The sequence below is a fragment of the Pygoscelis adeliae genome, unplaced genomic scaffold (genome assembly GCF_000699105.1).
Source record: "Pygoscelis adeliae isolate BGI_AS28 unplaced genomic scaffold, ASM69910v1 Scaffold402, whole genome shotgun sequence".
Classification (NCBI taxonomy): Eukaryota; Metazoa; Chordata; class Aves; order Sphenisciformes; family Spheniscidae; genus Pygoscelis; species Pygoscelis adeliae.
Genome location: NW_008824411.1, coordinates 3671273 through 3697557, shown reverse-complemented (window position 1 = coordinate 3697557; position 26285 = coordinate 3671273). Strand labels below are relative to the sequence as shown.

General features: G+C 36.3%; 1 protein-coding gene and 1 pseudogene across 1 annotated transcript in view; both read left to right on the top strand.

Annotated features, from left to right (window-relative positions):
- Positions 1-26285, top strand: part of CDC73 (cell division cycle 73) — a 117551-nt gene that overhangs the window by 9893 nt on the left and 81373 nt on the right. The window contains exons 4-11 of the mRNA XM_009320676.1: positions 3013-3118; positions 4120-4189; positions 5222-5284; positions 5373-5425; positions 7200-7288; positions 9568-9784; positions 22454-22552; positions 23814-23892. Coding sequence (XP_009318951.1) covers positions 3013-3118; positions 4120-4189; positions 5222-5284; positions 5373-5425; positions 7200-7288; positions 9568-9784; positions 22454-22552; positions 23814-23892 — 776 coding nt within the window. The remainder of the gene's footprint in view (positions 1-3012; positions 3119-4119; positions 4190-5221; positions 5285-5372; positions 5426-7199; positions 7289-9567; positions 9785-22453; positions 22553-23813; positions 23893-26285) is intronic.
- LOC103914035 lies at positions 3168-3611 on the top strand (annotated as a pseudogene).

Here is a 26285-nt window from a genome sequence, read left to right as displayed (position 1 = left end):
GAGTCTCCCCAGGTGCCTTCTGCCAGAGCTCCAGGTAGGGCTATTCTCCCTGTCTGCGGTGTAGAGCACATTTTTTACATCTTGTCCTGCCTGGACTGGCCCAAGGGCTACTGCATGAACTATCTCCTGTTTAATTTGTTCAAAAGCTTGTTGTTGCTCAGGGCCACATTTGAAATAGTTCTTCTTCCAGGTCACTTGATAGAGAGGGCTTACAATCAGACTGTAATTTGGAATATGCATTCTCCAAAAACCCACAGTGCCTAAGAAAGCTTGTGTTTCCTTTTTGCTCGTTGGTGGAGACATGGCTGTTATTTTGTTGATCACGTCCATCAGTTGTCCTTTTCCTCCACCTGGCTGGAGGCAGGGCCTCTCTAGTCCTGGTCATAGTATTCTTTACTCGCTTCTGGTAAATACAAACCAGAACTCCCTTTATTAAGATCAGAAGTAGGATCAGCTCTTCTACTCTGTCTGGGGAACTGCCCACTGGAAACTGGAGCAGCAATTTTCCTGGAAGAACCCTCTTTTGTGATTGTTTTTCCTTGCAACTCACATACCCGTGCCTCTAGGATTGAGGTAGGTTTTCCACCCCACTTCCTCATGTCCACTCCGGGGTCACACAGGTAAAACCATAGGGTGCTCTGTGGTGTGTACCCACTATATCCTCTCTCTTGAGTAGAAGAACACTGATTCCTAATAGCTGAGATACTGGTCTGTACAGGTGGGGAGTAGGACCTGTCCTCTTTGAGGATACAAGTGCAACTCCTTGTCCATCTGACGCTTTCCCTTTAATGTGCAATATCTTGTCCTCCTAATAAAACATCCTCTTACAACCGTAATGGGCATGAGGATTTCTTGTGTCTGTGATTTAAGTGATGAAGTACCAGCTGTGCCCTGCTGAGCTTTGGCAATGCATGTTGCTTTGTAATACTGTATTTTCAAATTAATAGGTAACTGTTCAGTATTTGTTTTCTAAATTATGCCATTTATTGCTAAATAGTGTAAATAAAAACTTGAATAGATGACCAGTTGGACTTTTTATATAATGTTAAGTGGATATTACATACTTTAAAGAAATAATGAGTTATTCTGAAGTGAGATAATCGAAAATGTTTGTTTTAAAATGAAGGGACAACTGTATCATGTGACATAGACTTCACTTCAGAGCCAAATCTATGTGGAGGAAGCTTTTGTTTCTACCAGTGCGCTGAATATGTTTAGATACCACCTTATCAAAGATAGCAGTGAAACAGTAAAATACTCAATTCCTTGCTGAGGAATCCAGTTCTGTTGGCTGTAATTGTGAAGCCAACTTTTGGCTTCTTAGCAGTAGAAAGATACTGTCTCTTCCCTTTCCTCTTCAGCAACAAAACGTACATGCATACCCCCATGTAGACTAAGTTTTTGGAAGGAAGAAACAGTGATAGAAAGATCCTTTATTCTACCGTTTTCCAGGTGTTTTGAATCACTTTTCTCTGCATAAATAAAGATATACTGGTTTTCTCAGGCATCATTATGAAAGTAATGTTTTCAACCTTACTGCTAGTAATGAGTTCTGAACAAGTTACTGGCCACTTTCCATCTAGATAATTTCAGAAAAATAATTACAAGAAAAGGAGTAGTGGCTTTATATCCACAGTATGGAGAAAACAAACTTATACTTCTGTTGCATTTAGTAGATGATTGTGTATTCTTTCTGGTTTAAGAAAGTTATAGTTGAGTATTTTTTATTTCCTCTCCCTTCCCCCAGTGAAGTTGGCGCTTCAGTGAGTGTTTCGATCCTGATGGTGAGCCATGAGTAAAGCCTCTATACTTGGAGGGAAAACTCCTTCTTATAGTTTTAATGAAAGTATTTCTTCCTGAAATCTCTGTTTTGATCAAAATTCTGTGCCTGTCTTAAAATTTACAGTTTTGGCCTGGTTTTCTGGTGGGTCATCCTCCTCCGGCTTTGAGGTGAGCTGACTGGTTTGGCTGGTTGGTGACAGGGGCTGGGCAGTGTGGAGGAACCCTGTCCTGCTTGGAGCCGGGGACTGGCAGGTCCCAGGTCTGGGCAGTGGAATCGCTGGTCCCGCTGAGGACTGTGAAACTGACGGAAAAGTCCATTTCTCAGAGCAGTTGAAGTATTTAGGGAGCAGGTTTTGTTTTGAAACTGGGACAGGCATTGCTTCCCCTACAAAATCTTCTAGTAACAGCATAAAGGGGTGAACATGCATGTGAGGAGGGAATTATGTTCGATGCACATGGAGCCAAGATGAAACTACCGTTTTTGTTTGGCTTTGTTTTGGGGGATTGTTTTTTTCAAATTGTTACACAGAACAGATTCCTTTTTAGACTTAAAAGGCATCCCTTTCAAACAAGCTGTTTTGAAGCTGAGATTAAACTTGGTGCTTCAGTATGGGAGTTCATTGTGATCTTGTGGTCCGTCTTGGTTTTGCTAGTTTTGTGTGCGATTAATTTCTAGTGACTCCTTACTTTGACCTTTCGGCACCATTTTGAACCTTTTGCTCTCTAGACTCCACAGAATTTGTGTATTCCGAATTCTTCACTGTGCTTTCTCTAGTGGTGAAAATTCTGTCCCGTTATACCTGAAGAGCACATAATACTATTTTTTTCATTTGCAGTTCAGTTACGTTCCTCTAGCTGTCCCAAATAAGGTAGATGATTCCTTTGATAATTAGAATAAATGTGTTTGAGGTGTGGGAGAATGTGTTCTTATGGTTTCCCAAGTCTTGCTTCTTGTATATTTTACAACGCATCCAGCTCTTATTTTGGATTATTTTGGATAGTTTTTATAATTTGTTCAGTAAAGAGGCTGCAAGAACATATATATACCCCTCACTTGTATTTGTTAACACGATTGATAGTTCATTAGTTTGGCAACTACCTGATAACAATATTACCACTTGCTTTTTGAAATGTCATCTGGAAAGAAAAGAGAACTTTGCTAAAAAAGTGTGTGCATGAGACAGAGATGGAGAGGTTAACTGTTAAAATCTTTGTTTCATGATTTTACAGGACAGGGAAGGAGGGCCAACCCAGAGAATACTACACTTTGGATTCTATCTTGTTCCTGCTCAATAATGTGCACCTTTCACATCCTGTTTATGTCCGCCGTGCTGCAGTAAGTAGACCATATACAATTTTATTTTGTCTCATTTGTGATAAGTAATATGTGCATTGTTATTTTCAGGGAACAATAGTAGCATTTAAGTGTATGAATTTGGCTGGGGAAAGGGAAAAAGATATGCAACAAAGTGTGTGTGTGTTTAAAAAAGAACACCTCTAAGTAGGGGTCAAACGACAGTCCCTATCAAGGTGGAGTATTTTTCTAGACAATTCACTTCCGAACAGATTATCCCTTCAAACCACCAGGTTGCATTTACAACAAGAGTCTGTCACCCAAATTTTAACAGTAATAGCAGCATTTCTTCTGATATTTTACAGTCACAGTTGTCTCCAGCGCTAACTATTTCAAAAGTACTTTTGTCCATCTGTTCTCTGTTGTGCGATCCCAATCTAGATAATCCTTTAGTGCGTGAGATTGCAAGGATCTACAAAACAGAGAAAAGTACAGCAGAATAGCTTTGGAGTGGACTCAGAAGTATGCAATCTGATTAAAGAAATTATTGGATAAGCTCTACAAATAAAGATAGGGGAACTCTGAAAGAGAAGGTACTTTTGATTTCTATTTGATTGCTTTCTATGAGCCCACGCTTCATCTTCCCCTGTGCCACATGGTTACCTGATAAAGCAGTGCTGTGTGTTGTACCTGCATGGAACAACAAAATTGAAATACTCTATTTCTGTGTACCAATATTGACTCCTGGCAGAGAAGTGTGTGTGTGTTAAAAACTAGTTCTTAATCTTACTTGCAAGTTTGAAGGAGGAAAAAGGCTATCCTCCCTTTCAGTTTTATAGCAGACAACATGTTTAATTTTGTGTAGTTGAATATCCTCTAGGAAGTAATTGTATTTTTAAGCTTGATAGTTATGCTTTCTTGGGAGGCAGGACACGTGTTCCTGTCTTTATGTGAATAAGTAGTTTTCAAGAAAAGTGAAAAATCTTCAGCAAGAGACTTTCCGAGGGAATAACAGTTTAATGTCAAGTCTGCTGTATTTTCAGACTGAAAACATTCCTGTGGTAAGAAGACCTGATAGGAAAGACTTGCTTGCATACCTAAATGGGGAAACATGTGAGTGATGCTTTCTTTTAACTTAGACACATAGTGTGCTTTACTGCTTAGTATTTATGGGACAAGTGAGGGGTAGGAGGGGAAAGATGGTTAACGATGTTTGGTTTGCAGCCTAACTGAATATGTTCAAACTTCTCAAACAAAGTTAGGATTTCTTTTATTTTTAAATTTTGTTCTGAACTTAATTATTTTTATGGCGCTTAGATAGGAGCTGCATTCCTACATGCCTGTTTAGGAGTGAGCTACTTTTTTGTTATTATTAACATCCTTTGATTAATAGTTATGTGTTAGAATGCCTAGTGTTTATATTTTTTCCTTGTCTAGACTGTGGGAAACTTTCAGTAGTGCATTGATCTTGATACAGTAAGTGTGTGGGATAAAATCTTCAGTATAGTAAATATCAAATATATCAAATCACTGCTTTGTCAGTCTGACAGATTTGCCTGGTATTCCATCATCTTAAAATTTTTGTTAACAATAGTCAGAGAAAAGAGGTTTTATTGATGAGAGAAAGATAAATATGGCTTACTTTTTGTAAGTTGCTCTGTTTTGTAGGTGATCTTAGAATTTTAAGTATACTGGAATATGAGATTATTTCTGTAATATGAGCAGTAAACCATTTTTAATATATATTTTAAAGGGACCAGCAGGTTGTCTTTATTCCGAAAACTAGACAAACTAGTAGATCTTGATTCCAGGTTGTAAAGCACTTATCTTTGTGACTCTGTTTTCTTTTATGTGGTATATACAGAACATAGAATCACTGACTAATTTATGTTGGAAGGGACCACAGGAGGTCATCTGGTTCAACCCCCTTTTCAAAGAAGGGCCAAATGACCCTGAGCAACCTGATCTAACTTCATATTCAGTCAGGTTCTGAATATCTCCAGTTCCAGTGTTTGACCACCTTTGCTACCTAATATCTAGTTAGAATTTCTGTTGTTGTAATTTATCTGTTGTCCTTCTTCCTTTTATACTTAAATACTTCTGCAAATCTTTTGCACTTAAATGAAATGTTGTGTTTGATTACAGCAACCTCCTCAAGTATAGACAGAAGTGCTCCACTTGAAATTGGTCTTCAACGGTCCACTCAAGGTACAGTTTAACTAAAAAATAACTTTGAGGTTTATTTTATGAAAGTCTACTACAATCTTGCATTTTTAATGTCCTCTTTCTCTTGTAGTTAAAAGAGCAGCAGATGAAATATTAGCAGAAGCAAAGAAACCAAGAATAGAGGTAATGACAGTAACTGTCATCAATACAAATTGGGGGTGGTGGTAAATTACAGTATTTATCTGTTTTTGTAGCAATTCAGTTGGGCTACCTATCCTCTGGGTGCACACAGTACTTCTGTTAGTGTGAACATGAACTGGAAGGAGTTAGAATTTAAGCCTCTGATTTAAACTTTGAATTTTAGTTGCTAGATGTATGTTGTAGTATGAAAGGGGAAAGCTTGACCACATATCTCTAAGTACCTGTTGCATTATAACCTGTCTGCTAAGAGCTATGGGATTGGAATAAAAGTGCTGTTTAATGATTGATTATGGTTATTTGCCATCCATGAGTTGGCATTATAACTTAAATGCCAGTTTTATCTCTATCAATGGGTACTTACTTGTTTACCTGCTATTTTAGCCTATTTATAGCAGTATATGAAACTGTCCCTGTGATTACTGTTTTCTGAAGCTGTGTCTTAGGTAATTAATTTAACAGTGTATTTTCACAAGTACCTCTTAACTAGACACATTGCTTCTATTCATTACACACATTGTATTACATAACTCTGCCTGGTTTTAAAAATTGACTTACTGGTTTTCTTGATTTTTATTTTTTTCTTAAACTATATTCATCCAGTTGTCTCCTCTGTGAGTTATTATAAATCTGGCTGTATATATTTTCAGAGTACTGAGGCTTTTGATTTCTTCTTAAAAGAAGTTATCAAAATACACAAACTCCTGTATTCCAGAATTGGATTTGAACGTTGGTTGTGCTTAGCTATAACTGCATAAGAATCATAAAAACTTTATGCTTTCTTAATGGCACATGAGCAGATGATTGCTGTGAGATGACCTATTGGTGATCTGTAGATTTTTGTTCTACATTATCCTATGTGGTTGTGATGCCAGTATGTTTTGAAACTGTAGATCTTTGCCATCATGATTTGGAGAATCAAGAATTCTGCATATGAGCCTAATGAGCTTATGGTCATCTTCTGTTTGTTTGTTTTGTTGCTGTTCTGGCAGCTCAGAGTCTGTAAAGTCTGTTTTAAGTTATTCAGAGATTGTCTCGGTGTAGAGATTTCATGTCTCTCTTGATACATGGGCACAACTGGTTTTGCTGTGCTTCAGCCTTTCCAAACAGCCTTTTAGCAATAGGACAGGCTTGATGCTGATTTAAGTTTTGTGGGGAAAAAAGACAGATTGGACACGAGTGGTACCAGCATTAAGAAGCTGAAAAGTTGGCATAAAATTACATCTCTACTGCTTTCTCAAATTACACATCTGTCTCGAACCTCGCTTGAGTAACTAGAGGCTTCCTTACTCTTGACTTGTTTTTATATTTACTAGGAATGCAATTTATAGAAGTTCTGTGTCAAGATATAACAGTTCTGAGCAGTTCTTTTCTTTAAAAATGTCACTGATAAGTATCTCGGCAAATTTGAGTGTCCGATGAATTTACCTTAAATATGTATGTGTGTATATGTATTGTCCTACCCAAATGTGTGCATTGTTTGCCAGCTTTAAGTTCTCTGATTTTTCTATTGTTCTGAATTGTTGTCTGAGCAAGGCTCAGACGTTTTCATTATTCTAATTATATATTGTGGTTCCTGAGGAAATTTCCAATAGCTGTACAGTTAACACTAATGCACAGTTCAAAAATACTTAGAAGTAAAGATTGTCCTTGCAAATGTAAAAAAAAAAAATCTGAATAGCTTTAATTCTAGTTGTATTTATTAAAGAAAATGCACAAAAAATTAAACATTACAATTAAACGTTACTATTACTGCTAGGATGAAGAGTGTGTGCGCCTTGACAAGGAGCGGTTGGCAGCTCGGTTGGAAGGACATAAAGAAGGTATCGTGCAAACGGAGCAGATCAGGTAGGAATACTTCTTTTTCTTACGGATAATGCTTAATTAAAGGACTGATAACAATTCTGTGCTATTCAAGACACCCAGTTTTACTTCTGTCCAACAGCTGTCAGTGGAAGTCTCCCTCCCTTAGGTACTACCATCAGTAATGCTTGAGGAGACAGAACTTCATGCCTGATCAGACTCCTGTTCTTGAGTGGAAGTTCAGATGTCATGGCACAAGATTTGGTTTGTCTTGAGAAGTGAGCAGATGGTTGTCTCTTCCTCTCGCCAAGTCTGCCATTTCTGCTTTCTTCTGCCATGGTGTTTATCTAGGCAGTCACATACAATGAGCAGAACTGCAAGGGGAAGCTGATTATCTGTCTGTATTTCAAAGAAAAATATCCTGTATTGAGGAATGTCTTGCATGCAAAAGGAGGAAAACATTGTGAGAACAGATCAAAGGGTAACACAACCTCTGTTTGACTCCCTACAAAGGTGAGCTGCTTGCCTCTGAAGAGGCAGTAGACTGCCAGAGGATAGTACACTGTCATTGCCATAAGTAGTAATCAGTATTCAAGTGCTTAAAAACTTGCCCCATCACCTTTTCTTTTCTGTTGTATCCATCCAGAATTTTACAGAGAATGACAGATGGTTTTGAGTGTCACACCATAACTTCCCAAAGCCAGGCAGAAATGAAATTATTGCAAGACCTTGTTGATGATAAGATCTTGGGCTTAGTAGGATACCAGACTCTAGTAGTTAATTTTCAAATACCTGAGTTCAGAAGTCTTAAAATAAAGATAGCTGCTTAATTTCTTTAGTGTGTCATGTCTCATAATGTAAAGTGGGAGTTATGCTTCCTACAGTTAAGGTGTATGAGTATGTATGAATTAACGTACTGCTTTGTCTGCATTGGGTTTTGCAAATAAGTAGTTTTACTTGCTAGACCAACTGCATTCTTGAGAAATTTATTTCTTGAGCATAAACAATACTGTGAATGCTTGTCTGCCCTTTACTGGGATTAAATTTATCAGTTAGCCTTGCAACAATTAATATAGCCAAGTGAGGCATTTATAGAATCCATAATTACACCTAACCACATGAATAATACATCTTTTGAATATCTTCTTTCTCTTGCTCTCATATCAGTATACTTAAAAGAAAACTCCAGAAAAAAAAGAAATCTGATTGTCATACGTGACTTAAAATCAGAAAGTCTAAGGATCAAAAAATCAAAAAGTACACACGTTTTGTATAAACTGATTATTTGGATAATAGCTTGAGTGTATCACAACTTTTGTTTTGGAGTTACGAGACAGTGTTGCCATGAGCATTACTGAATATTTATTCATAATTACTTTGTATTCTGTATTTACAGAATTTTTAATGCTGAATGTAAAAGACTGCCCTTTTAAAAGTACAAATAACATTTACAGGCAGTGAATTTGAACTCCCTGCTTGTCACTGTTGTTACTTTGTTTAACAGCAATACAAGAAAATTCTCTTTCCTATAGCTTAATTGTAAAAGGAGAATACTTCACAACCAGGACTTGTTGTATTAATTTTTCAATGTAATCTCAAAAAAAAAAAAAAATCATGTAAAATTGAATTGGGTGTGTGCAGTTAAGATTGTGCAATTCGGTCCTTTTTTTTTTCCTTCAGCTCACCTGCAAAATAATAGGGCTCACTGTTCGGCAACCAAATTAAAAGCAATTAAAGTTTACAATTAAAAGCAAACAGATGAAGATGTTGCACTCTCCGACTAAACTGATCTACCTCAAACACAGATAAATGTGGACAAAGTTACTACCATCTTTTGTTTGTTTGGCCTATATGCTCTGAAAAGGTAACACATCTTCCAAGTGGCCAAGTCCACGTAACAGCACCTCAGCTGAAATTTAGATTAATGCTTTGAAAGCCTCAGAGCAGCCAGGGATTGATTGACTGGACAAAATTGTAATCCATTAAAAATAACGGGGAGCTGAAATTCAGATGATGTCGTAAATGGAAGTGTTAGTCCTGGTACTTTACATTTGCAATCTTTACTCCTGCTTGCTATAGTTGGGACTTTTTCATGGTTTTTGTCCTAAATACCGGGATGGAGTCTTTTATCAGAAGTTTGATTCTCATGCCCAAAACAGCAATGCCAAGCTCATGTAATCTTCAAGTATATGTAAGGTGATTATTTTATGATTTATAGCATAGCCATAAACTTTAAGCAGGATGAAGTTACTCAGTCACAAATTCTTTCAGAAGAATTGTTTGTGCAATTATTCAGTCTCTTCTGTTATTTTTTGCTCATTTAGGTCCTTGTCTGAAGCCATGTCAGTGGAAAAAATTGCTGCTATCAAAGCAAAAATCATGGCAAAGAAAAGATCCACTATCAAAACTGATTTGGATGATGACATAACTGCTCTTAAACAGAGAAGTTTTGTTGATGCTGAAGTGGATGTAACCAGAGATATTGTCAGCAGGGAGAGAGTATGGAGGACAAGAACTACAATCTTACAAAGCACAGGCAAGGTAATGCTCTAGATACCAAGCTATTTTTATAATCCAAATGATAAACTGCATTTTCTCTTTTCTGTATCTCTAGCTTGTTAACTACAGATGACTGGGGAATTATACTTAGTGTTCTAGGTGAAGGTAGGCTTTGGAGGGCTGTTGGCACAGTGACAGAAGAGTTCATTCTTATCTTATTACAGTAAGCCTAAAATGTATCTCAAAATACTTGCTTCAGCTATTTAAAAGATACCAAGTAATCGCTGAATTCCTCTTAAAGCTGGCTTGAGCCCTATGATTGGGAGGGCTGTATGAAAGTACCTGTGGGTTTGAAACAGGCAGAAGTGGAGAGTAGCTGACAGAAGTAGCAACACGTGTACATTGAAAGTCCAAAGGCTGCTAAACTGTGGAAAACACCCAAGTAAGGAGAGAAAATGCCAAAATGAACAAAACCAGAAAGTGTTGCCATGAGGAGGCTTTTCTTCATATTTTTGTCCCTTCACGCTCCTTTAATCCATGTCTTCAGCTGCGCTTGGTTATCTGCCATCCAGAACATGGTTGCAAGTGCAGCTGACAGCTTGCTCTCTTTGGACAGTTAGGCTTTCTTTTATTGCGGTGATACTTGGCACTGAATTTCTCAAGGAAGCAGTAGGTCAATTTCTAAAAGATTGCAAATGTCTGTTTTCCTGAGGTTATTGTCAAATTGCATCCTTTGGCTTCACTTCTTCTTTAAGTACTGTCACAGGAAAATAATGTTTAGAGGTAAACGAGGTCCTAGTTTCCATTGTCTTATTTTTAACAGTATTTCACATAGCGCTCATTTTCACAACCTGGTCTCATGGCATTAGTGGCAGAATAATTTCATTCATGAATTATGGGGTAATTACTAGGTACGTGGCACATACCTGCATGCTACCTGCAGATGAGCGTTCCTTCTTTTCAGTCTATGAGATTTATAGCAATCTCACTGCTGAACAGTTGATAAATTGGTAAAAGCCTTTAATGTTGTTCTCATCGGAAATGTTGGTACTGAAGGCATCTGGGTAGCTTTTCCTCCTTTAGCGAATCATTCATGGCATTAGTATCTTTACATGTCTTCCAAGGGAAACTTGTAAAGATACTAGTTTATTGTAGTATCCTTGTAATAATAGTGAGATGAGGTAGTGATTTTAAGCAAAACCTAACATGGGGAGAAAGGCAAGAAATAAGTGATCAAGTTTGTTCTTGGACTCCAGCATGCAGTTACTTTGACTAGCCTGACGAATATAACAAGCATAATAGCAAGTCTTTATTTCTGTTTGCGCAGGATTGCAGGAGCATTCTTGATAGCATGGACAGAAATCATCGAATGTTAATGTTTATATTTTTGTACAAGTAACAGTGAGAGTAAGTAGATGGGGAAACATCACTTGTTATCCAGGGCTGTGATTTATCCCAGGGTATGATTCTCCATAATGAGAACAGCTCAGGGTTTTTTGATTGTTTGTAGGTTGGTTGGGAGGGGGTTTTTTGTTTGTTTGTTTTTTAAAGAACTTTTGTGAAGACCTTCTCAAAAGCTGTTAGGAAACTCAGATATGTTCTCTCAGGCATTCCTTATCTGCTTGCCTGTTCATTCAAAGAATTTTGATCAGGGAAGCATGATACCCCTCTGCAAATGCTGTTTTGCCTTTTCCGTACGATACTTGAATTGCTAACGTGCCTGATAACTCTTTTTATTGTAAATTTTCACTGTCTGCTTGGTATAGATTTATCCGCAGTCTCTTGAATTCTCCTAGAATGTTTAAAAACAAAATTGACTTCAACAGTAGTTTACATACCATACAGTGTCTGACTTTTTAATATCTGAATTCCTTTAGAACTCCTGAGTGAATGGTAACAAAAGTGTGAGCACCCCAAAATGTCAATTTTATTGTTCTTTCCAAAAATTGCTTCAGTCTGAGGCAGCTCCTCAAGCTCCCTTCTCCACAGAGAAAAACTCCTGTGTGTGAACTTTCCCAGTGTTCCCTGTAGTAAACAAAGATGCAGAGATAGCTTAAGATGCAAAAGGAAAACACTAGAAAGATCAGGCCACAGCAAAAACAATCTATCATCCTTATCAGCTTTCTGGCAGGTTTCCTCGGGTTTTGATGTGTTTGAAAAAAATATTGATTCCTTCAGCAAGATGCTTAAAGTTTTATGTAGATGGCAATAATCTTAATTGTATTTATGGAGTATTTACTGTTTCTCCTTTTGGACACATTTTCTGGTTCTGAAGTTTGCTTTTTATTTCAAATAGCCTTTTTTGCTTTATAGAACTGTTCCAGGATTTTTTTTAAAGTCTCCAGTGATGTAGTGTTCTTCTTTAATATCTTTAAAAGTTTTCATGATGCTTGCATTCTGCCCTTTTAGATGCTGCTTTTAATTAGCTTTTGATAGCATCTTCATTATTATGTAGCTCCCCTTGCTGAAATTAAACAGTGGTGGATTTTTTCCTGGCTGTAGGTTTTTGGTTGGTTGGGGGTTTTTTTGTTTACAAGAATGTTGAATTTGAGTGCGTTGATATTCCTGTTGTAGAATATTCTTCAGCAGCTACCTCCCTAAGGTAGGTACTGTGGACTAAATCAAGAGACGCTTTTCCTTTTGTGACTACTTTGGCCAGTTGCTCCAAGAAGCAATTGCTTATGATAGCTAAAGAATGAATCGCTGCATCACTTCCCTTCTTGACACTTATCCAACCTACAAAGTAACTGCAATCTCTCGTAATTACTGTTTTCTTCTTTGGAAATCTCTCTGCTGTCCCATTCATATTGGCAATGTAGCCCTAATGCTCTAATGATTTGGGACAGGTTATCATTCATTGGTTGTCATTCATAGTTTATTTTACTCTAAGCTTTCTATAATGCTTCACACAGGTCCTTTATCCGTACGACCCCCTCTGTTACCCTCTTCTAATCAGATGTTGCATTGATCCTTGGCTGTGTTTTTACTGATTTTGTGAGGTTGCTATTGTTTGTAAAATCAGACATTTCAGTTCACCTGTCTTCTTTTGTTTTTAAGATTTCTAAAATTTGCATTTATCTGCTTGCTTATGTTTATGTTTTGCTTATAACTTTTTGTGGAGGTATTTTTCCATAGTTTTCTGGCTGATTATTATGCAGTTCTGCCTTCCTTTGGAAATAGTGTTTGATTTAATTGCTAGTGGATGAGTCATCCTGCACTGTCTGTTTTAAACATGTCTTGGCCTTCCCCAAGTCTGTAGTGTAGTCGCCTAGATTTTATGAATAATGTGACATTTTTATGTAATCACTTTTCGGAGCCAAATTGCATCTGTTTAGTCTGAGTTTTTTTTCCTCTCGTAGTAGCTTAATTTTAGAACTATTTGAGAGGATATATTATTTAAACCAATTTAATTTCAGGTTTTACTAAAGGCATGCAACATAACATTGCTGTTTTGGTGAGTCAACTGACAGTCTAACCAACTGAAAATGTAGTCAGATTTCAAAAGCAGTAGAAGTACTTGATGCTAGAGCTACTTCCAAATTCCTTTACCATTCTTTTAACAGCCACAATTGTTGGGGGCTTTAAGAAATTAATCTCTTCTGTTTGTCCTCACTCTTCATGCAGTCCAGTTCTCATTCTCAATCTTCACAAACGCACACAAAAATCAGGGTAAGGGAATTGCTATCTTCAGACCTGGTACAGCTGGATATGCTGCGGGAGAGAAGTTTAAAGAAGAAAAAGTGGAAATTATTTAATCTGTAGATTGATATTCGGACAAGGTGTCTTGTCTCTGTAAGTGTCTCACCGTTTATTTTTTGGTGGCCTTTTTTGTACAAAGCAGACAATTTCGGGTGCTTACTTACATCATGTTAGAAGGGTATGAAAGAGTTCTTGATAATGTAGTCGTGCCATTGACTATGGAATCTGTTTTTGGAGAGCAGGTTAAGTTTGTCAGATTTTTATATATGTTAAATTAGTTTGAACCGAAATATCGTCTGGTGAAGATATCTCAGAATTAATATTGACACTTTTGAAACTGCAAATTTTAGGAGAAAATACTAGCAAAAAATTACTTTTGTCACTTATTTATTGAGAGAACCTTTGTATATAGAACTGGATATCTTCTCCGGTAGCTAAAGTTTTGAACCCATACATAGAATATTTATCATCATAACTGTTTGGAATGTTAAGTTTTGAATTACTGTTTTGTAGAGGTCTCAGTTCTGTTGTGTACATGTTTTTAGATAAATATCTGGCTGTTTTGTAAAACAAACCATTGAACACCTAGAAAAAACTGTGTTTAAACTGAAATTGATTCCTTCCTTTCACATCCTTCCTCTATCTTTCCTTCCTGAATAATCCTTTGATTTTTATAATTTCTTGTAGCAGGCTTCAGCAATCTTTTCTGAAGGAAAAACTTCCTTATTCCATCTCTATTGTAAATGTGTTCGTGGCTCTTGAATTCTTCCTGTAGGAACAAAGTGAAGTAGCCTAAGCAGGAGTTTCAGCTTTCACAGGTGTACTTGGAGGGCGTATTTTTGTCGGGGACTTCTGATGTATTTGATTTTTTTTTTTTTTTTAAATCTCCCAGATTGCTCAGAAATATTTCTTAGATAAGCAGCACGGTAACTGGGTGGGCCATGTTGAACATGCTCTACTTGTGTGTAGAGAAATCTTAAAACTGGAATCTTGGAAATGCACTAGTGAATGCCTTGTGAATTTCTAACTTTTTGAAATGAACCAGTGAGAACACTAGTCTTATAGGAATAGTGAACTCTGAGCATTTCTGATGTTTTTTAAAAAAAAACTTTCATCCTTTTCTTTGCAGGGATATGCTAGAGATTATTTTTAAAACTTTAAATTTTGGGTAGCACTCTTCAGGCATATTTTCTTACAGTTGTGAGTATATTAGAATTACCTTTTCTTGAGTGAACACTAACCCTACATACAGGAGAAATAACATAATCCATCCTATCGAATATATGGGAAGGTTTAAAGGTTATACCACATAACCTTTCTAAATCGCCTCGACTAAGAAGCTGGAACAATTGCTATACACGCTTCATGTATGTGAGTCCATATACAGACACATATTTATATATCCATGTGCAGCAGCTGCATGGGACTTGTCCAGCTGCTGGTTTTGTGGATTTCTTGGCCTCTTTTAACAAATCTGTAAATCCCTTCTTTACTGTCTTCCTTGAGCCTTGTGTAAGTCTTTTGAAGACATTGCAAGGCACTAGGAATGTAGAGTGACCTGTACGGCGTCTTAATACTGTGAGCCTGGATACGTTCCAGGGAAAAGCACTGAAGTAGAACCATGTAAGTTGGACATGAGAAATCTGAATTTGAGGTAAACATTCTTCTAATGGAATTAGCTGTGTATAAATTCAAAGAATGATCAGATATGGGCTCCTTACGCAGGTATCTGTTAATAACGGAAAAACTTTTTAGAGTGTTAAAACTTGGTATGGGATCAGAGTTGTGTGAAACTCGGTCCCTCTAGTTTCGTAACCTTTGAATCACGACATTTTATCTTTTTGTCAATATAAGATTGTTGCTTTATGTGCATATTACTTGCTAGGTCTAGGTTAAAATGTTGAAGCAAAGATCTCTTTTATTACTTGCTGTTGCTTCACTTCTGCAGACTGACAAATTTGATTCTCTCATAATCTGGGTAATTAATCTTTTCCCTGCTTAATATTTACCAAAAAATTAAAAGAATCTTCTGAATTATGGCTTTTTTGTATATAAAAATTGTCCTCTTCCCTTTCTAATAAAGTAGGAAGTAATCCTGAATTAAATAAAATGTTTTTTCTGCCTTTAATCCTGGTATTTTTTATATTCTCTGTTCTTATGTGAAAGACTTAGACTAGGCTATCCAGCACATATTTTTCTTAAGCTTTGTTTTGAAAGCACAGGAATCTTACTTTGTATTACAAGCAATTTGTTTAAATAAACAACTTTTTTTTTTTTTAAACCTTCATAATTTTTCAGATTTGATATCTTTAGTTATTGCAGTCCTGTTGTAATGTACTAGCTAGCTATACTTTTCTTTGGAAAAAAGGTTGATGATGGCCAGTGTATTGTGTATCCATAAAAAAGCACATTAATACAGAAGGGAATGGACTCAGCTCTAACTTCACTTTACAGAGCATGACTGTGAGTTGTATGTATTAATTTCCATAATCTTGATTTTATTTCCTCACCTCCCCACCCCCAGTTTCTGGGTATGTTTGTGTGCATGGTGATGAGAAGTCCAGAACTGAGTAAGACGATTGGAGTTTATAGCTGACCTAGCTAGAGGGATTAGCGCTTTCTGGGTATGTGGCATTTACCTTGGATGTAACCCAAAATTGCAGATTTGTCTAGTACAGTATCTTGCTCTGAACTATTTCAGAATGTTATTCCTTTGTGGTTTTCTGTATTCCTGTACGTAAGTATTAAATCACAGGACTTTTCATTTTCCCCAAATGAATCTCATCTTTATGGTGGTCAGTATCTTTAGTTTTGTGTTATCACCTGGAAAATATTACCACTTTGCATACTTTATCTTTTAAATTAATCTTTTATTCATAGGGTTGATCCTTTTAGTAGTAACTAATATATTTGAAGTAAATGCTGTGAGAAATCGCTTTTGCACTTACTTTCAGTTCTCATATTTTTGTTCTGATACCTTTTGAGCATTCTTACTTGTGAAGTCACCTGTGAGGGGTTTAATACTACAGTTCTAATCACAATTTCAGTAAACTCTTTTATATGATCTTGTAACTGGAAAATATTTAAATGAAAATAATTTTATAGCAAGACTAATATAGTATTTTAATCACTTTTGACAGCTAAAAGGTCTGAGAGTAAAATTGTAGATATTTTAAAAGAAATGATTTGATTGTAAAAGCAACTTTATGTATGGACTCTAGATGGCAGAGTTGTTCTGTGTTCCTGAAATTCACAATAGTGGTGAATTTAATAGCAAAATTGAAAAGGCAAAGGTGTGCCAGGTTAATAGCAACTAGTATCCTCATTAGTGCTTTCAAATGGAACAAGCGTATGGTTTTAGAATGGCTGTGCACAAGTGTAATGGGATGGTATAGCTTAAGTTCCCAAACTCCACTTTATCCTAAATTAGCTTACTTAGTAAAACTGGGAAGACCATTACATTGCTGCTAGGCACTAGTGCAGACATTTTGAATACAGCACTTAAAGGAAAGATGGGCCAGATTATAAAAATTGTATTTATAGTGAGCGATAATGAATCTTGTTTTGTAAATAGGAACCTCGAAGTTGTCAGAAAAATCTGTAGAATAAAGTGTTATGTTTCCTGAGAGAAAATTTAGGTCAGCCCTAAAGTAACTTCACCATTCTTATGCACCACTACTATAACTATTAAAAAAAAAAAACCCAAAAACAAAACATATTTCCATATGCTGCATTCATAGGAGAAATAAACTTGGATTATGTATGAGGGGGATTTTTGAGCAGGTTTTATGCTGTGCTGTATCTTCAGGATATTATAGTGTTGCTGCTCTTTCATACTTCTGGATTAGCCTTTGTGCTCTTTCAAATTAAATGTTTCAGTTGTCTTTCATATAATACTCTTGCTATAAAAATTTAGTGAAGATAATACAGAACAAGTGAGGAGTGGAACTTTCTACTGACCCAGTATCAGAAAACATAGTCCACAAATATAGAGGGCTAATAGCTATGTTTTCAATCCAGTGCTGTAGACTATAGTAATACTGAAATGAACTTTTTGACTGGAACATAAAGAAACATTATTTGATTCCCAGAGTAACTTTTTGTGATAGGGAATGTCTGAGTTTTATTTTTTTCCCCAGCAGTTATTAACAAGTTCAGTTTTATTAATCGTTTTTTGTAGGTTCCCTAATCTGACAGCTTAAAAAAATTAAGTCATGAACTCTGCTTCAGTTGGTTAGCTATATAAATTACAGTACTTTATTGTGAATTTCTTAAACTACTATTGTCCTGAAAGCACAACTAAGATGACCTATTTGTTTAGGCGGTTCTTTTTAAAATTGTCTGTGTGGTAGTATGCTTTTTGTATCACTTATACTGTTGTATGACTTACTGTAGAATGGTTATGTACAGGTCAAAAGTGTAGGGAGAATAGTTTGAGAGGTACCGTGAGCTCTGCAAACATGCCTGTCAGTGCAGTTGAGTGTCTTGTGCATTTCATGTGTTATTCAAATGAAAGCAAATAAGGAAAATGGGAGAGGTGCATGTGTATGTAATTCAGAAAGCAGGATTTACTTCATCACAACTATGTAATTCAAGGTCATGTTTCTAGTTGTGGCCTTTATCTGAAACGTTCTTAATGTAAGGAGAGGAAAGATACTGGGTCAGAAATGATGGAAATTTTTATGGTCTGAATAAGCACAGTGCAGAAAATACCAATAGTTCACATAGCCGTTCTACCAATGTATTTGCATGCTTGCAGTTGCTCACAACTGTCCCTGAATATCAATCTTGCATATGTCCAACCTTTGATTCTGAGGGCAACCTAGCACACAATATGAAATGCAGTGCTTTAGGACTATCTTTAAATTAGAAGAGCAAGGAGGAGAGAAGATCAGCTTCAATGTTGGTGAGCATTTTATGAGTTGAAGATACAGATTCTTAGGCATAGAAGAGTGATGCCTTAAATGAAGGACTCCAGAATTAAATATGTGCTTTAAATTTAAATGTGCAAAATATTTTCTTTTAAATATACAGTTCATCAGTTCATGTTCCATATGAACAGGTTTTTAATCTGTTGTACTTTTGCGAGACCACCTGAATACCATTTACATATTTCATGTCATGCACTATATAGGAATTGCTGAAAATGTGTGATAGGAATATTGTATTCTGGTACTGCATCATGCCTTTCAGTCTGTCAGTGGCTGCAAAGGACTTTAGCAGTATGTCTAAGCATATCAAGCAAACGTGTGAAGAAGTGTGGTAGGGGCTTGATTCTTCTTTCTCCAGCCCTACTATAAGTTTGGACAATGTTTATAGAATCATAGAATCATTAAGGTTGGAAGAGACCGTAGTTGTAGAGAGCGATGAGGCCTCCCCTCAGCCTCCTTTTCTCCAGGCTAAACAACCCCAGCTCCCTCAGCCGCTAATGTTTATAGCATTGTGCAGCTGTTGATCATCCTGGGATGCACATCCAACAAGAAATCCTTATTGTCAGCTCAAATAAGAGTTTATCTGAGTTTAGAGGGTTGTTCTTAGGCTCTTCTCTCTCTGCAGTGAAATACCAGAATGTAAAATCTGATTAAACATTGGTTACAACTCAGCTATAGGAAAGTTTTGAAGCCTTATAAGCCATCCGTGCTGTGTAACAGTGTATAAGCTTCTAGTTTTATATGTTAATCTTTTATTTTTGTTCAGATTATTGAGGTGAAGTATATTTTCTGTAATTTTTTTGCTTCAAGAATTGTTTTCTATGAACTTGAAATCAGTATTTCTCCTTGATGATAATTATTAGAAAAAAGATTTTTTTTTTTTTTTTTTTTTGCTAGCCTCATAAAGCTGCTATTGTGACTAGAAGTCTTTGTTAATGAGTGTTGGGGTTATGGCTAGTTACAGAAATTAAATATAGGTTGCAGAATGAAGATTGCAATTTTTCAGAATAAATTGTGATATATTTAAATGGAAGTATTTTTATTACAAAAGGATTTTTGTTAGTGATGTAACTTCATTAAGTCTTCCCCAGCAGAGCAGGCTGATCTTACTTGCTCCAGTATTTCTCCTCAAACAGCCTGGTGTTAAATTAACACCAGTGTTAGTAACTTGACTTGGTGTATGTTAGTCACTGTGTTGGCAAGGGGTAGAGCATCTGTTGGCTACCATTTTTTTTCTCTTTCGATTTACATCTAGTGCATGACTCTTCTTTTTAGAGACATGTTTTTTTACCCCAGGCAGAAACTTTTTCCCCCTCCCCCCCCCCCCCCCCCCCCCAATGTGATGAATTATTACTAGGTGTAGACATGGTTGAAATCAACAACGAGAGCTTTCATGGTTGAAATCAACAACGAGAGCTTTCATGGGAGTAGCAGCGCTCTAGGCAGCTAACAACAAGAATCGATGGAATTGTCCTTTTACACACTGAGGATTTTCTTCAGCATCGTTTTTAAAGCATGTTCAGATTTTTTTTAAGACAGTACAGAGAAACATATTTTCTCTTTTTTTTTTTTTTTCTTTTTTTCTGCTCTGTCCCCCGGATCAGAAGTTTTTGGTAATAAAAATGTTGCATTTAGTATTAAGTTTAACTAAATCTAGGGCAGAAGCTAGGGGAGTTTCATATTCTGGTCTCTGAAAGGATCAACAATGAAAACTTAGTGGACTTGCAACTCCTAAGGGCTTTGCAAATCAGTTGGTACCTGCAGCGGACTGCCTGCTCGATCATTTTTCTGTCACAGTAATGTAATCCCACATCCCCGACCAAGCCAATGAACAACAAGATGATGATATTAGTTTGAGTGCTTGTTAAAACACTGCTGTGTTTTCCCCTTCCAAACACATATTAGTTGTGGCCTTGGAGGACCTGCATTTTCATGCTGTGGAAAAAAGAAATCAGCAAGAACACTTTGTAATTCTGTGCTTATTAGTGACTTCTTTTCAGCAGACAGGAGAAAATCCTGTGGTGTTTTTTTTTTTTTTTACCCGAAAGAATTTAAAATTTGGTCCAGGACGTGCAATTTAGGCTATTAGAACCTGAGATGCTAAAATGCCTTTGAAAAATTCGTAATTTGAAATTTAAGCTCACTTTAAGAGTATGTTAACTGTAGATTTTATGAACGAAATACGGATGTGAAAGCTGGTCGTAGCTTCCTTGTGACTGAAGGAAGATTTGGCTTCTACATGGACAATCACTCTTACAAAATTCCTCCTCTTGTTACTTAATTAGTTCCTCCTCCTGAATTTCAGAAGACTGAAATTGTCTCTTGTCGTTTCCAACAGACAGTATGTGATAAAGCACAGCAATGACAAGAATTGTGATTGATGTGCTGCCCAGTCCACAGTTTGGGAGAAATCTCTGAATTTCCAGTAAAAGTGTGAGATTTAGACTTATTTTCTGAAGAACAGAGCTGATTTTGAGTATCCTCATATAATTGATACGTGCACGGCTCACAGCTCCTTAAAGTTGTTTTTTTTTCCCAGGATTTTTCTGACTGAAAAGAACGTCAAATACAGTTTAGTGTGAGTTCTTTCAGTCTTTGTGAAAAGAACTGGGTTTGTTCAAGGAATGGCTTTGCCTTTATAAGCGGTTTCTGGTGGTCTTCCAGTTCCTGCCCCTCTGGCTTGGAGCAGGTTGACAACATGCTGACTGAGGTCAAGTGAACAAGCTTAGAGAAGCTTTGCATTACAGCTCTCTCTAAGTGATTTCTACAAAATTCGCCCCAGAAATCTTTGTTTTGCAATTCATGCATTTGTTTTGTACTGCCAGTGGTGTTAATTAACACCACTTCAGTGTTAGTGTACAATACTCTGGAACAATCTAAGCATTCTGTGAATCCTTTATATTATTCTGAACCAGTAAAAAAGCCATTTTCCTTAATTGATAAAAGGTTTCTTTTACTGATGAACCATTACTGAAAATTGTCAGTGATGACAGACGTTGTGTTCACATATCTCTATAGCTTAAAATGCCTATTGAGTGGTAATGTAATAAGCATATGCCTTTCAAAAGTTTAATTAGTGTTTATATTTTTGTTTAGAATAAAGCAGTCCTACTAATATACTGAATGTGTTTTAAAAACTTTGATCGATATAATTTGTTCAGTTGTGCCTCAATGACTTGGTTATCTGACAGAACACTGCATGAAGTTATTAGAATTATTCTGGATCACTCTTCAATCAAGGATTTGTGAATGTGATTTCTGTACTTGCTTCCTCCAGTTTAAAATGAAAGGCTCTACTGCTTAAATTACTTGGATCCAAATGGAGTGAAGTCATAATTCAAGATAAATATTAAAGGAACTGCACCACAAAGTGACAGAGTTGTGCCTGTGAACCATTAACAAGCATTTGAAGCATGTTCTGTTCTGCTCAAGAGCCTCACTGGAAAGTGCAGGAGGTGTCTGCCTGTCTGCCTCGCCTTAGCTGCTCCATGCAGGATCAGGGAAAGCCTCCTGAGGGTTCATAAGGACTCTTCCCTAAGAGCAGCTGAGCATGCTTGGATGGAGGAAAGCTTCTTGTATCACAGGGTGAGGCAGACAGAGGGTCTGTGCCCGAGAGATCCTGTCAGGAGGCCAAAAGCGAGCAGACAGGCTCTCATTAGCTGATACATACCTGGGCCTCAGAGATGAGACTTGTCCTGGAAATCTTGAGTAAAAGTTTTTCCTTCTTGCTACAGCACGAAGAGTTCCAAAGGGACTATAAGGGCATGGTAGGCAAGAGGGGATAAAGAGAATACAAGTGCTTTGTGAAGAGTTGCATTTACATTGTGGTGTAATGAAGCCAGTTAGATTTAGCAAGTTTGGGCCTTAAAGAATACGGGGTAGCAATGATGCCTTAGAACTCTGTTTATGTTTGGGTCCTGTCATAGAAAAATAATCAGAAAACATTTATTTAAAAAATTGGTGCACTGGTTTTGTTTTTCTGTGAAGCGCAATTTCACCAAATGGTGTCTTCTACCTCTGTCGTTATTACGTGAAATGCAGATAGTCAGCAAGGTTCACAGATATCTGATATGTTTTTCAGAACTTTGCCAAGAATATTTTTGCGATTCTTCAATCAGTAAAAGCCAGAGAAGAAGGTCGAGCACCTGAGCAAAGACCTGCACCAAATACTGCACCAACGGTAAGAGCAGCACTTGGATGAATATGAAGGCTGTGACACCAAAAGTGAGAGTAGAGTGCCTTATTATTAAATATGAAATTTGTTTCAGTTTAGTTCCAATGAATGCACAAGTTTCAAGCATAGCTTCACAGATATTCTTTGACTTAAACTACATTTATCGGTATTTAAAGAATTGAATATATTAATTTGTTCAATATGTTCTTGTTACTTGGAGATTAAACTGCTAGTGCCAGCTTCTGCATCTATCAAACACTAGCGACATCCTGCATCTATTTGCAAAAAATGTATTAGATGAGACTACTGCCATTTCAAACAAAATGGTTTGCTGTTTTTCTGACAGATAGGGTAGCAAATGTTTAAGAATCTGGAACATGACTCATGAGTGGGAACAGCTTGAACCAGCTTTCTTTTGCCTGTAATAAATCAGGACGACAGACTAAGAGCTTTATTGCTTAAGTCTATCTAGGTATTGGACAGGATTTGTTTTGTATTGTGGTGTTTACTATTGAGTTCTATTAAACCTAATATATTCTAGAACTCAGTGGCAGTCTGCTATAAAAGCTATTTAATTGTACTTGGGTTTGTTTTTACTGCTACTGCATTTAACAAAGAACTAAATTTAAATAGCAAGATGAATTCCAACATTGAAATATTTGCTTTGTGTTGAATTTTGTGAATTGTTCATGGGACTATTCAAATGTCCCATTCAGAATAGTTGTGAATTCATAACTAAGCCATCCACAAAAAAGATTGAATTGGTGGTGTACCGCTAGATTGGTGCTTTTTAAAAACTTTTTTCCCAGAATGCCTTTTTTTTCCTCCAAATTTGTTTTTGTTCTGTAAGTTTAGCAGAATTTTAACTTAATCAGGCTGGCAAGGAACATTTTGTGTGTGTGGCTGAAGGCTTAATCATGAATTGTCAGTTGGCAGGTTTTTTTCCCCCGCTAATTCTTGAGATATTACAAAAACTCAGTGATTTCATAAAACTTAGAGATTTTAGCTAATGTAGTTTGTTACTGCTACTTTAGTTTTGCCTCAGGTTGTTGTCATTGCTTTCAGTATATACTTCTAAACTCACTTTCTGTAAGATTGTAAGTGGATGTTGAAGGGAAACATATCAGAAATTTTCAAATGCATTGAAACTCCTACAAAAGTGAACTAATTTTATACTCTTGAGCAGTTCCATGTAATAGTTTATGAAGTTCAAAAACCATCAAATATCTTGTAGTATGTTTTACAAATCTTATTTAACCTGTTTTAGGATCCCACTTTACGAAATAAGCAACCTATTCCAGCTGCCTACAACAGATACGATCAGGAAAGATTCAAAGGCAAAGAGGGTAAGTTGATTGTAATGCTTCTTTTAAAAGAAAAAAAAATTGGGAAATGAAACAGACGAGTTATAAAGCTTGGGTTAGAGGACTTGCTGTGCCATTACTTTTCAAACCTAAGAAAGACCAAAAAAAGAGCTGTAACTATGCCTAAAGATGGCTTTTCCAAGTAATAAAGTCTAAAAATGTTACTTATTAGAAATTATTTCTACCTCTTAGGAAGCAAACTGAAAGCTTAAAACCAGAACTTCTTGGGGAAAAAAATTAATTATTTGTTTGGGGAAGGTCATATACAATTAATAAAAAAGCAGAACTGCAAATATGACTGTCAGGGGCATAAAATGAAATAGATGGCCTGTCCTCAGTTACAATTACTTTACAAGTTGCTTCCAGCAATTACAAGTAAATATTATTAGCTTGTTATGTCTCTTTAAATTACGAAACACACTGGTAACAGTAGTGTAAAATATTAGCTCCCCTCTGAAGAGATGGAAATAATCTACAATACTTAAGAATTCTCACTTATTTTAAAACAGGGTGGAAGGTTGAACTTGAGTGATGGTTTGTCTAACTCAAAATTTTTCTTCTGTCCCCCTTGCTTTTTTTAATCTTCTGTTTTAGTACCAGTTCTAGTTATTTTATGTTCGTGTCTTGCTGTATTTTTATTTTGCAAATCTTGTGTGTGTTGTGGTTGGATGTTTTTGTGTTTCTTGCAGAGGGCAAGGCAAATTTTGTTACGCTTCTGAGTTGCCTCTTCTAGCTCTCAAACAAAATCATTCTCTTCTTTAATGAAACTTCCTATGCATGCTTCTAAGGGCTTTCTTTTCTGGCTACAAGAACTTACATGCTGCTAAATGCCTTTTTAAACTGTAGATGAGCAATTCAGCTTGCATCTTTTAGATTATTTGGCTTTGTCCAAGTTAGCACCATTTTTTGTTCAGGGAACTGAATAACATTTGTATGCTGTGTATGTGAATTCTCAGATTTTGGAAGTGCTGTACTGTAGCTGATTGTGTTCAATTTTATATTGAAATGACATGATTGTTTTGCTATATAAATAAAAAGCAAGCGTATATTACAGTACTACTTGGATATTCAGTTTTAATTGTAACTGGAGAAAGAAAAGCATAAAATATAACACCAAGGAGAATTTCATGCCATAAGAAACTTGTGAAAGTTATGTTTTCCATGCACCTCATCGTGGATAATGTACAAGAATTTCACAATCTGACTGTAGCCATCTCTGAAGTTATATTAAAAAAAAAAAGTTTTGTAAATATGCACTTACATGTGAATACATCTTTAGGTTTATGGGGCTTTTTGTGTGTGTGTGAAACTTTCTGTAGGAAATTTAGTTAGATATTCTATTATATCCTCTTGAAGTCTATTCCCTGTTGGCCTCAATATACTTTTATTTCAGTGCAGTGTTTTTTATTTACTACTACTCATTGACAATTGCATGGCGGGGTAGGAGAAAAAAGCTGAAGCAGGATATTTGCTAGCTTTTTCAGCATTGAAAAATAATCTACAAATAGCATCCATGAAGAATTCACTGTTATAATAAGAGCCAAGGGAATTTGGGAAAGAAAGGAACAAAAAAACCAAACCAACCCTTCCATGAATATTTTTACTAGTACTTCTTCAGTTTGCTTCTGATAATGTTTTAAATCTTCAAGACTCGCGTATTTGCCAAGTAGTTTTCCTTTACTACCATTTCCTATTGAGAGTTAAAAACAGTAAATATCTATACTGGGCAGTATGAAATAAAAAGTTGAGAAAGAAATTAATGGACAAGTGTAACAGTTCAAATGTACCAATGCATATGATTCATTGTGGACTCTTTTACATGTGTTTACGGAAAGCTTGAAGTATTGGGGATTTTGGGAAAGAAGTCTGAAGGAAAAGAAGGATTTAAGTTCTAGGTAGAATAACTTGCATTCTTTATATCATTGTATGCACGTTTATTAGTAATGATAGATAACACCTGAGATAAAGTTGAACCCTATAGATTTGTATAAGTGAAGGGTTTCCACGTCTTACCCTATATGACTGTGCAAGTCGTTGGCTAGAGATTGTGGAAGGGAGAATTGTATGATGCGTTTAACGATGTGCGTAGTAGTGATTTTGGCTAAAGATTGAAACAAAGCCAAGAGAGGCAACGTCTCTAAGCTTTTGTCTTTGTGTCTCACCTATTTGCTCTTTCCTCAGAGGTATTGAAACTGTAGGAAGGATTCACAGTACTCTTCTCCTAGTTGCATCATGATTGCGGCTTATTGTCTATCTGCAGTTTCATACAATACTATGGTAATTCATGAAGTTTAAAGTTTAGGCAAAGAGGTGAACTGTTTTTTCTTTGAATATTTGTGTGGCTTAATACAGAATTTTTCCATTAACAGTCTTGT